The sequence below is a fragment of the Phodopus roborovskii genome, unplaced genomic scaffold (assembly GCF_943737965.1).
Source record: "Phodopus roborovskii unplaced genomic scaffold, PHOROB, whole genome shotgun sequence".
In the NCBI taxonomy this organism is placed as follows: Eukaryota; Metazoa; Chordata; class Mammalia; order Rodentia; family Cricetidae; genus Phodopus; species Phodopus roborovskii.
The window spans coordinates 3,338,110-3,350,850 of record NW_026126448.1 but is presented as its reverse complement, the minus strand read 5'-3'; the positions used below and the strand labels follow the sequence as shown (position 1 = coordinate 3,350,850).

Below are 12,741 nucleotides of genomic sequence, written 5' to 3'. Positions count from 1 at the left end.
TGGCTCTAAATAGAGGAGAAAAGCTAAACAGGACTTAGACTTGGGAGTAGAACGACCCAGATACTGCTTACCTTTAGATCAGCTGCCACCCTTTGCCTGCCTAGGCCAATCTCTGGGGACTATGGCTGCAATTCTCCCCAGCTCGGCTGAGATTCTGCTTCAGGATCATCTTTGAGGGAAATGATTGTGATTGTGTCATTGGCTTTCCAGTGTCAACTCCGTTTGCTGAGCAGTCTGCCCTTGATATGCTCCTTTCTGGACCCCAGCTCTAGCTGCTCCAAACCAGGTCTTTTCGATGTGTTACAGATGCCGGGTTGATAGAAAATGTACACAGTCAGGCATTTTCCTAAACCTTAGACCATCCTGAAAGCAGAGGGCTACCAACAGGTCACCCTTTCCTCATCCATCTTACCACCTATCTCACTACATACAGCTCTATCTTCTCCCTGGTCCTTCTAACCCGCAACTTACCCCTCGCATGTGTTTGAGTCACACTAAGATATGACATTGGCATGACACACATCTTGTGACATTGCGACAATGGATCACTATGTTTGCTCATCCATTCTCCCATTCACCCCATATTTACTTAGTAAATCCTATGAGATACCTGTTGTCGCTTTTGAAGGTAAACAAAATGTCTTGTTTGTGCTGTGTTCGGATCGCACAGAACAGATCCTCCAGAAGTATTTTCTAAGCCAGGTGGTGTCTTGTTCTGAAACAAAGATCTCTTGGTTCTTCCAACCTCAGGCACTAAGGAGTAAGCCTATCTTAGTTAACTTAGAGAGGGCATACGGCTATGAATCTCGGTGCTAGGCTCAGTCATCATTTTAGTGGAGGAACCAAGCTATAGTTAATGCTGAAGAACCCCAAATACCAGCATCATCCATCATGAACTGTAGGTGTTCATTCCATTTTTTTTCAATCTCTGCACTGAGAGGTGGAGCCATAGACATAAATAAGACACATATACACACACCTCAAGAAAACCATGAGACTAAATGGCGAGTTAAATCATCACATTAGCATGAGTGAACCCCTAAAGAGGATCACAGGGTGAGATACAGGGAAGGCTGTCAAAAGAAGGTGGCATTTGAGCTAAGCCCTTACAAGCGTCAGATTTGGTCTCTTTCTCCTTGAGTGAAGGCATGCAGTGAGAAGACTGAACTTAGAGAGAACGCAAATATATTCAGACAATATCAGTAATTGGCAAGGTGAGACAAAGCGAGACTTGTTACTGTGGACAGATTTCCTCCTTCCTACCATTGCTTCCTCCTGAAGGAAAAATAGTTCTGCTATGTTGCAACCTGTTCTTGCCTCTTAGAGGACTAGGATAGGAGTATTTTCTGTGGAGTAGAGTTACTCCATATAACAGACAGTTACATGGAGTTCTTGATCCTTCAGCTTCCCAGCCCCAAATGCACAGAGTAAAAGCCACTTCGCTTCTCTGCCATGTTCTGGGAAGATGTGGCATGTACACAGGCCTCTTAGGCCACTCATGGGTTTCTAGAAGATGGAGATACTGAAACAGTGGCCTGTCTCCATCAGTGAGAGGAGGCTAGCAAGGCAGATTAGTCATTCACATCATTTTCTGTTGAGTCAACATCTATTTTTAGGTATAGAACTCATAAAGGGACCTAGTGTCCTTGTCATAAAAAGGGGGAATGTGCCATGAGTAAGGGGTCTGCTCGTCCTTCATCCTCTCTGCACCCATTTTATTTGCCTGGTGATCTCATAAGGCCCACTTTGCTCTTAATGTCAAGGGTCTAGTTTAGGATGACATTTGTTGTAGACACATGCTTTTATGTGTACACACAATCACACAGACATACCCAGTTACACACACACACACACACACACAAACACACAAACTCTAATGGCTTTAGCAGGTTCCCTGAATCTGTCATATAGATTAAATGAAACTTCCAGTTGAAAAATGCTAAGGCATATAGGTCCCTTCCTGTCCACCGTTGTCAGATGTACTCTGAAATGACTATTTTCATCATCTATTCTGAGCCCCAACTGCCCCAAAAATAGCTTTACCAGGAAAGTGCTTTTGTTAGACTAGCTGTAAATTATATTTCAAATGTCTGGTGTTGTTTTCTTTAAAAAAATAAATAAATAAATAAATGAAAGTCTAAAATTAATGACTGCTGGGGTTTGCTTTGCTTATGTGTACTGCTAAAGATTTGGCTTCTTGCAGATGGAATTTCAGATCTGTTTACACTTCTGTGTTAGCTTTTTGAGGAGGAAAAAATGCAGTTGAGAGATCTGAGAGAACAAATTAGCAAAGTCAAACTTATTTTAACTGCCTGTGAGGCTCTTTTCTCTCCCACTGGCCTCCCCCTTACTCTCGTCCACTATGTCCCTGCTTTTGTTTGTTGTGGTTTTGTCTGCCCTGCCTCCAAGTTAGAAGCAACTAACTGGTCCTTGCAGATGTGACAAGGTCACATACGGAGTTTAACAAGCAGATGTTCATTCAACCCCACTCCACCAGCAATTTGTCATTTAGGGAGAGCAGACCTTGTGGGAACAGATTGGAGAGACACAAAGGATGGGACATCAAAAAAAAAAAAATCTTACAGAGAACCTGATTGCTTTTATGCTTTGGATAAGGGGATGGGGGTAGGGAGGATGGCACAGAGAGAAATATGCAGAGCAGAATTTCATGGGCTTTTTTTTTTTTCTTTTTGGTTTATTCAAAGATTATTATGTGTTGGATACAGTAAATCATCTATACTCCCACATCCAGGAGGTAAATCTTCAGAACTTCACGCGTGGGTAGTTCTACATTTAACGGCTGCCATACAGTAGCTATTTGTTCCACACTTACAGACCTTTATCTGTGTGTTTGTTTTAAGTCCTGTTGACAAGTCTCCTTTTGTTCATCTCTTGTTGTTCTCCTGTTATTATTCCTATACAAGAATCATGGGCCCTAAGGACAGACAAGGGACTGTCATCTTTGTTGTTACTTCATTGTCTGCTCCAGGATGTGTACCCATCACACATTAAACACCTCTCACCTTCTCCTAGGTGTCGTATGCCCGTCCAAGCTCAGCCTCAATCAGGGATGCTAACCTGTATGTTAGTGGCCTTCCCAAGACCATGACCCAGAAGGAGCTGGAGCAGCTTTTCTCGCAATACGGTCGCATCATCACCTCTCGCATCCTGGTTGATCAAGTCACAGGTTAAGTGTTTCTTTGTGATTGTTTCCCCTTTATATCTGTGCCCTGTCACCCACAAAAGTAGGCTCATAGATGTTGAAAGTGAGGGTGCAGACCCTGAACAAGCAGTTTCTGACCTTTGTTCATGGAGTACCTAAATTTAAAATGGACCATCTTGAGATGCCAGAGTCTCTACCAAGGAAATACAGCTAAACTACCTTGTAGGGTAATTAAAGAAGACCTGGGCATCTAGTTTAAGAGTGGTGTTCTGTGGCTTTCAAAGTCTGTCCCTTCAGCCTTCATCCAGTGTGTAAAACTACGGTACATCTCTAGCTCCACATCACAGCGTGATACAGGGAGAAAGGACTTCAAGCTGTTTTGTTCTACACATTGGGAGTCATCTAAAGTGGGGGTCAGATTTCCACTAGCTAAGTCAGCTGTGCATGGGTATGATCACAGTCTATGGTGTTGGGGTTCTCTGTCCACAAGAAAGAAACCCAACCAGCAGCTCTCAGGACGAGATAAGATAGCTTCAGCTGCACTGTCAGTGACAGTGTCTTTTGCCTATTCCTGATTTGATCCAAATTTGAAATGTCTCCCCCCGAGAGTAGAGGTAAACATGCATTTGATTCATGCAGCCGTCTCCCAGTGGTGTTGACTCCAACTCAAACACTGTACAGAGAGACACTCAGGACCAAGGATAAAGGAGACACAGAAACTGCCCTCACATGACTCCAATGTGACAAATACTTGCTAGGGACTATCCAGTGCCCCATAAGAGCTCAGCAGAAGGTGTACTGTGCCTCATGGTGGTTGTTGGAAAGGCTCCATGGCAGAGGCAATTTTGTAATAGAGCTTTGGAGAATGATTCAGTTTTCTGGCAAGAAAAGGAAGAAATAGAACAGTCTAGATGCTGAGGATGGTATATCCCAGGGTTTGGTGTTAAGAAAGAATACAGCCTATTCATTGGTGTTAAGAAAGAATACAGCCTATTCAATGCAGGTCAGGGAATAAGGTTCAGTGGGAGAATTGAGATCAGCTTGCCAAAGGCAATAATCACTATCCTGAAAAGTCTGGATTTTATCTGCATGTAGCAAAGATCTGGAGAAAGGTCATTCGTAGGTTTTATTTGTTTCTGTTTAAGATAACAAAGAATAAGTGGCCAGCATAAAGTGCATCATTCAAAGGCATCAAAAGAAACACAGAATATGTTCCTAACAGGTGCAGTGTGTGGTCAGAGGTTGCTTTTAAAATAAATGACAGTTCCAGTTATGAAATATGAAAGGCACTCTGCAGGACTAAATAGCATTTGGGTGATCAGTTAAAACTAAAGGTAGATGGGGACTGGGCAAGGCAATTGTAGAGGCCTGGAGGGAAACAGCCCCTGGGTTCTGTGCGTTGGAGACATCCGCCCAGAGCCATGATGGTAGAAAGGCATGCAGCTACCTTTTGGTGAGTGACAGAGATTCAAGGAGCTGGCCTCACAGGTGGATTGAGTTACAAACTATCTATAGGGTGCTTCCCAGTGATATCTACCAACCGTGTCTTCACTCTTTACAAATGCTCTTTTTCTTTACCCAGGAGTCTCTAGAGGGGTGGGATTCATCCGCTTTGATAAGAGGATCGAGGCAGAAGAAGCCATCAAAGGGCTGAATGGTCAGAAGCCCAGCGGTGCTACAGAACCGATTACTGTGAAGTTTGCCAACAACCCCAGCCAGAAGTCCAGCCAGGCCCTGCTCTCCCAGCTGTACCAGTCCCCCAACAGACGCTACCCTGGCCCTCTCCACCACCAGGCTCAAAGGTTCAGGTAGGCATGCCTGCTACCCACTACACCATCAATGGTATGGAGTAGTGCATGGGCCAGCGCTGAAAAACAGCCTATGCCCCACCCAAGCCATCACTATGGGATTCTTCCCCAGAGCATCATTTGCCACTCCTATAAAATCATGCAAGAGGACTACTCTTCCCAGCCCTCTCCAAGCTTGTCACTGTGACTATTGGTTAAACTTGAGATTCATTCATAGAAATAAAATCTCTGTATTTAGCCAGACAAGGAGAATCAGCTTCAGTGGAGCTAATCACTGAGATGTGGCCATATGCAGCCGCTTGGAGTTAAGGCAGGGTAGACCCTTGCCAGGAGTGGCTTGTCCCGCCCCTTTTCCTAGGTGACTCTGCTGGAATCCAGGGGAAGAGAGACTCCCTTTAATGTTAACCTAATTCTCTTAAATCACATACTCTGGGAAGATGAAAAGGAAGATTCATGCACACCTTACTAGTATTTTCTTTGGGTACCCAACCTCCAGGAAGTCCCTGGTGTCATGGACAGTTAGTTCCCTGTGGGACATTCCTGAGAGGCAGGTTTTTCCCCAGCAAGCAGTTAAGACTTTAACCAGCCTCTGTCGTACAAAGAGAAGCATGGTCTTGACCTCCCCTTAGTAAATTCTAAGTGAACACTGTATTCTGCCCATATGCTAACTCCCCTGTAATGAAGGGGTTTTCCTTGTTGTCAAACCTCACATGAGAAAACAAGGGGTCCTCCTCTCTGTTACAGCCATGGTCCATCTGGCCACAGTGAGGGAATAAATCGCCTCTTTATGTGTCCTCCTATGCCCCATGACACTAAAATGGTTAATGATTTCATGAAGGATCCAAACCATCTAATTTCTATTTTGTGGGAAAGCACATGTAGTATTTATGTAAAGAGCTTTTCCAGCAGGCTTCTAATGGTGGAAACTATGGTTACTGCTGCCCCACAGTGTGAATAGCTTGTCTCCAAGTAAGGTGGCTCATGTGAGGAAGATTATAACATAATGACATTTTTCTGGGAGGTGTTTTGGGGCTGTAAGTAGTACACTCTATTTTGTTTTGTTTTGTTTATTAAGCTTAGCTCACAAAAACTCCCTGCCTTCCAAATTGTTGGTGTAGCCATATATAGTAAAAGCAGCTAGACAAAAAGGAGCTGTTCGTATGTGTAGTCTGTGATCACGTATTGTTAACCATGAACAGACAGAGAACTTTGCTCATAAGTTTAGTTGTAATAAAAGGTAAAGAATTTAAGAACAGTCCAGTTTTAATAATGTCACAGACAACATAAAAGTAAAACCACACAAATGCTCTGAGGTATGGAAGGGGAAAGCTGAATTAATTCAAATCTTGAGAGAAAATGAGATCCATTAGACACTTGCTTTAGACTCTAGAATTGACCTGGGCATGAATTACTTGCAATTGGCAACAGGAAGAGAGAGCTACCAGTAGATAGTCTCCTGAGCAGTGGGGAAAGTTGTCGAGCTTTTTTTCTTTGAAAATGGAGCATTCTTATTAATAGTTCCATTGAGTGATCTTGCCATCTGTGAGGCATTAACCCAGAGACCCTCCTTCTCTTTGCAGGCTGGACAATTTGCTTAATATGGCCTATGGCGTAAAGAGGTAATTAAAACTCCACAGATTGCCAGATGTCCGTGTTGGCACAGACTGGGGCTAGATTTTTTTTTTTTTTAATTCACTAACTTTACTTTTTTTTTTTTTTAATTCTTCCTTTTTCTTCCACCAGCATGTCAAATTCTTAATTTTAATTTTGGACCTCGGTTAATTTTGTTTCTTTTAGGGCACACAAAAATGTATTTGTGTGTTTCATCTTTTCTTTCTTTTTTTTTTTTTTTTTTTTTTTTTTTTTTTTTCAGGTGGGCTTTCCCTATGGTTCAGGTGCCACAGCTACAAAGCCCTAGGTCATGTGATCTAGTCCTCAGTGGCTTCCCTCGAGGAGAGAGCCCTGACTTCTCTGGCTGATTTTACAAACTTGCTGAGCACCTGCTTTGCATTTCTGGTGCCAGGATTCAGTTTAAGAGGGCAGATCCTAGAAAATCAAAATTAGAACATTTTGTTAATCGTGGCTCACAAATTTGTGATTTTTTTCAGTGGGGAACAAAAATAGACTTTTTTTTTTTTTTTTTTAACTGTAAGCCCTGGCCAAATCATGGATTAAAACATGGATGGTTTTTTGACTCCCACCTCACCTCAGTGTATATTTTAGGGCACATCTTGAGAATGAAGTGTATCTGTGTGCACCTCAACCAAGGATTTCCTTTATTCCAGGTTAAAACCGTTATTATAAGTCTTCTCTCAGTTATATGTGTGTGAGGGAGGGAGTAAAGATCCTTTCATTTAAAACCTTTTTATATGGCTGGGAACTTAAACTGAATCAAGGGTTTAAGACTTTCTAAATGTAATCACAAGGTTTTCTAGGCCCAACCTAAAGTCAGAGTCTTTGAAGTTAGGTGTGTTATGTCACTGTATCCATGAGGTCCCTAAATGCTACCTGATAGACTCTACTGCACTGCCAAGGACGTAGCATCTTCATCTTCTTTCTCAGTAGAGATACCCACCTTAATGCCACTTCATCAGTTGAGGGAAAGAGACGTGTTTTTTAATAGCTCAAAGCACACTCTCTTGATGCAGGTTTTTTGCCACTTGGTTATACATTCTGACTCTAGAAATGAACACAGAATGAAGTGGGTTAATTGAGTGAAGACTTCACTAGCAGAGTACCAGCCTCTTGAACCTCCATCCCAGCACCAGTGAGGCTGACTGTAATTTATCTCCACATGTCTAACACAATGCTTGCCAGGTCCCCCAGGCCGTCTGCATCTTTTTCAGCTCTGTCCCAGACCTTTGCTGCTCTCTGATGTTAGTGTATTAACACAAAACGTATGGGGAAAAGGTAGTGCTTGTAGCACACACGGGACTAGGAAAGGACTGGGCTTGTGCCCTATGTGTTGCCACATCATCCATTGTCAGTCCAGCCCAGTGCAACCCAATACAGCATAACCGCCAGCACTGTTTGATAACAAGATTCTCCTTTTTATTGAACCTAGATCTGGATGTAGCCTCCATCCTAACTGGAGTGGCAATCCTATGGAAAACCCCTTTCTTTGAAAGAATGCAAATAATAATTAAACTATTTTACCACTTTAAGGATTTGTACCACAAATGGTTTTGCTTTTGTTTTATTGTTATATTTTTTAAGCAAAAAGGAAACTTGCTTTGGTGAAGTTGGTATGCTTAGCATATCTTTGGCAATCATATGATTATCTAAATTCTAGTTAAATATGAAATTTTAATAAGACTTGTAAACCTTCAGTAGTGTCTACTTTCTTTTAAAACAGCCACCACTTCCACTTCATACTCCTGTCTGTTTTGGACTTCCTCTTCTCCAGTTTCCTCCCCTTATCCCTCAAAAAAATCATCCAAAAATAAAGCAAGCTGATCATCAATGAATAGGTCAAAACTCCCTGTTTAAGTTCAGTGTGGAACAGCATGTTGCCAATACTGTTCTGACATAGACTCTGGTATCCTGCTTCTTCTATCACAAATGCCACATGGGTTTATTTTATCAGGAAGTGAATAAAATCTGAAGGGATTTTTTTTTTCTCTTCAAGATTACACACACAAATTGAAATTTCTAACCTAATACAACAGTTGTTGCACCAAGGCTTTTCTAACGTATAACAATTCAAAATTTATGACTACACAAACAACTTGAGAACTCTTCCAGTGATGCTCAGAGGTGGATTTGAGATGAGAGTAGCACATCTGTTATTCCTGCTCCAGTTCTGTGGGAGAACCCTTATGAATAAATGCTAAATGGAACACTCATCTGGTAAATAACAAGATAGACCCTCATGTATCTACAACCTCAGTAACACCAAGAGATCTTTAACAGATATAAGTTGAGGGACTGTGTTGATTGTGTAGTTGGGCACTTCCAGATCCATCCCTTAATCTGCCTAAAAAATAACAGAGTAAAAATTTCCAAACATTGACCTCAAACAGATTGTCACTCCCTCAACCAATAAACATGTATTTTTCCTATGGGTCTCTATGTCTGTGAGAGCCCATATGCACTCTACTGAAGGAATAACCTCAACAGTAGAATGGCTGAAACTGAGTCCCTTCCTTGAGAACTCACTGTCTATGAGGGGGTTGGTTCGGGGTGGGTCAATGTATGAACATATACTGTGTTTGAACTGTTTAAAGCCTTGATCTTGGGGTCTCTTGTGGCTCTTAGGAAATGACTTGGCCATTCTCTTGGCATGTACATGCCTTAGCGGTCCAGTCACCTCATCAGAAGAAATATCACAGATGTTAGCATTTGTGTTTTGGTTTTGAACCCTGAAGACTCCTGCAAACACTCACTAGCCCTTTGCCCCGTGTCTGTGTCTGTGCATCTGTGTGTCATCCATGGTCAGACTGATGTCTGGACCAGTCCCCCCTTCTGCTTGTCCCCCCAGGTTCTCCCCAATCACTATTGACGGGATGACAAGTCTTGTGGGAATGAACATCCCTGGTCACACAGGAACAGGCTGGTGCATCTTCGTCTATAACCTGTCCCCTGATTCTGATGAGAGTGTCCTCTGGCAGCTCTTTGGCCCCTTTGGTGCAGTGAACAACGTCAAGGTCATCCGTGACTTCAACACCAACAAGTGCAAGGGATTCGGCTTTGTTACCATGACCAACTACGATGAGGCAGCCATGGCCATCGCCAGCCTCAATGGTTATCGCCTGGGAGACAGAGTGTTGCAAGTTTCCTTTAAAACCAACAAAGCCCACAAGTCCTGAATTTCTCACCCTTACTTATTAAAATATATATATAAATATATACAAACAAAACACGCGTGCACACACATACACAAAAGAGAGAGACAAACTTTCCAAGGCTTATATTCAACCATGGACTTTATAAGCCCGTGTTGCCTAAGTATTAAAACATTGGATTATCCTGAGGTGTACCAGGAAAGGATTTTATAATGCTTAGAAAAAAACAAAACAAAAAAAAAAAAAACAAAAAAAATACCTTTGATGCATTGAATGTTCTTTCATAGCTGTCGTTGTTGAATATAATATACATAGATAGCGATGTGCAGGGATTTTTACCCAGCCAGCTAACTTTACTACCTTCCTTGAAGGTGGGTCTTTTTAAGATGACCATTCGCTCATTTGAAGAAGAAAAACAAAAAACACAAAAAAATAATAAACAATTTTTACAAAGTAATGGGATTCAAAGGAAGAAAAAAAAGATTTTTCTTTTTTGTCAAAATGTTGATCCAATCAGATTGGTTAAAAACCCCCACACAAATTAAAGAGGAATAATAAAAATTGCAAAATGCAAAAAAACTTTTGCAAATTTTTTTATTTTTCCTTTTTTCTTTTATATCATGTGAACTAAAACAGTCTTCTGTTAGGGGATGGGGAAAGGGGGTACCTGATGACATTAACAATTTAATAACATTAACATTGTTGCCAAAGAGGTGGTCTCTTTGCTGAAAATGGGTTTCAAGAAAAATCTATTTTTATAAAATATAAAGAATTTTTACAAGAGAATCTGGATTTGAGAAAAAAATATTTTGACTGGCTAATTTAGGGGAAATTGACAACTTTGTCGCGTTCATACTGCACTGGTAACTTTTTAGAGATCAAGATGTGTGTTTTAAACTGGATTCGTAGACTGTTTTTTGAAGGATGGGCTATAAACAGATGATCTTCATATCTTTTCATAGCATGTAATAATAATAAAAAATATTAATTGCTAGGGGAAAGGAGTGTTCATTCTACCCAGGGTACCACAATTCCCCACAGTCAAAACCCAAAAGCAAGGAGATGAGTTGAAAGACAGTTTTTCTTTAAGTCATCGGTATGGGATGTCAGCAGAACAAAAATTAAAAAGATTCATTTTCTTTTTAATCTAAAACTTCCTTAGTTTGAGCAGTAGGTGCTACAAAATTATTTACATATCTTAGTATCATAGTTAAATGTAAACGTGTTTAGGAGAGGGAAAAAAAGATACATTTGCTTTACATTCATTAAGCAATTTTCGAATTCACTTTGTAGCCCATGCTGATAAAATTGGGCTGTGTGGATACATTTGAAACACAGTTTATGTTGCTTGAAACACTTATTTATTTAATTGCAGATGTGATGATGCCTATGGCCAAGATCAAATATAGCTAGATTGGCTAGACTACTTATTTGTTTACTTAAACTTTGGGAAGAAGCATATTATTGTGTCATTCTGTTGTGTGTGTATGTGTATATATAATATAAATATATATATATAAAGTTATTTTTTCTTTGGTTAATTTATTATAAGTTGTAACACTTGGCTAGTTTCGTTTGTATATGTCTTAAAATGTTTTCTTATGATATTTAAGTGACACTTAAAGAGGTATCAAGGTAACTTGTGTAGAACTATTGTTTGATATATTGTCATGTTTGTTGTGAATATTTTTTCTTACTGCACAGTAGAAGAATTAAAAAAAAAGAAAAACAACTGGGTCTTTATTTTAATGTAATTCAAATTGGGGAAAACTAAGCAGAGCAAAGGGAACAAAACGACCGTGGGAACAAGCTCCCGCGTCCAGTGCACTGATCATTTTAGTACGTTTGTGCTTTGTACGGTTATATATTTAAAACAAAAATGAAACAAAAAAATCCAAGAGTTCATGCTCTTCCCTGGGTAATAGAAACAGTTACTCGCTATGCATAATCTAGTTGATAGTAAAATTTGCTATTGCTTTTCTTGTCTTGTTACATAAAATCTTTTCAATACAAGTTTAGTCTTAATGGTAATAAAACGTTATGGTTATTTATAACTTGTGCTTATTTTGTGCATTTTTTCCCATGCTGAACCCACTAAGCGCATGTAGACAGGACTGTTGTTTGCACACTAAAGAGGCAAACCTTGTAGTAGTCGTCGTAGTGGTAGACAGATAACAGAAACCAAGGCTGCATCATAGACTACTCCTTTAAATTTTTTTTCTATTTTTTTCCTCTTTTCAGTTTTTGGAGAAAATAAATAAATAACACCAGATTTCAGTTCAGAGAACACTCGTTCAACATTCAGGGAAATATTTTTACGTCACCTGCTATGAATGAATGCAGTTTGCTGGCAAAGTTCTGATGCATTTGCTAAGCATTCATGGGAAAGGCACGCCAAAATCTCTTCTCTATGATGTGTTCAATCTGGGGGAAAAAAAAGGAAAAAAAATCTTAGGACCAGGCAGTTGTATACTTTAGTTATAAATGAATGACTTCATGTTAATCTTGCTAGTTTAGATGATTTCTGAGGGAAAGTATTGTAAATGTTTTTTTTTTCATAATCTTGTTGTGTTTGAATTATTTGTACTTTATCTGTCCAGACAATAAATGAAAGTGTGTAGAATGAATTTGAGCTTCCCAAATTTTTAAATGTGTTCATTCAAACTTTTTTCTATAGTATATGCAGAGTTCCCTGATATTCTCTCATTAAATAAAAAAAAAAAAAAAGAAAGTGTAAAGTTCTGTTTTGCAACTTAGCCCAATCTCTCAAGGTTTACTCAGTCTGTAGAAGTCAATGCCCTCATTCCATGCTACTTAAAGTGTGGTCCCCAAACAGCATTACCCTTATCACTTGAGAGCCTGTTGGGAATGCAGGATCTCTGGCTGAAGGAAGATTTATACAGAACCAGATACCAGGTTGAGTCGCTTGGGACACACTGTACTAGTTGGTGAGCCATATTTGGCATTTCATGTGGCATTATGACAC

At 40.2% G+C, this 12,741-nt stretch overlaps 1 protein-coding gene across 8 annotated transcripts in view; it reads left to right on the top strand.

Moving 5' to 3' along the window:
- Window positions 1-12,382, top strand: part of Elavl4 (ELAV like RNA binding protein 4) — a 134,300-nt gene extending 121,918 nt beyond the window's left edge. For 7 of the 8 annotated variants that reach the window (XM_051188461.1, XM_051188459.1, XM_051188457.1 and 4 more), the window contains 4 exons: window positions 3,034-3,187; window positions 4,746-4,971; window positions 6,552-6,590; window positions 9,410-12,382. In XM_051188461.1, coding sequence (XP_051044418.1) covers window positions 3,034-3,187; window positions 4,746-4,971; window positions 6,552-6,590; window positions 9,410-9,779 — 789 coding nt within the window. In that variant the 3' untranslated portion in view covers window positions 9,780-12,382. The remainder of the gene's footprint in view (window positions 1-3,033; window positions 3,188-4,745; window positions 4,972-6,551; window positions 6,591-9,409) is intronic. The other variant, XM_051188458.1, reaches the window with a different exon arrangement.
- Window positions 12,383-12,741: the final 359 nt, after the last annotated feature.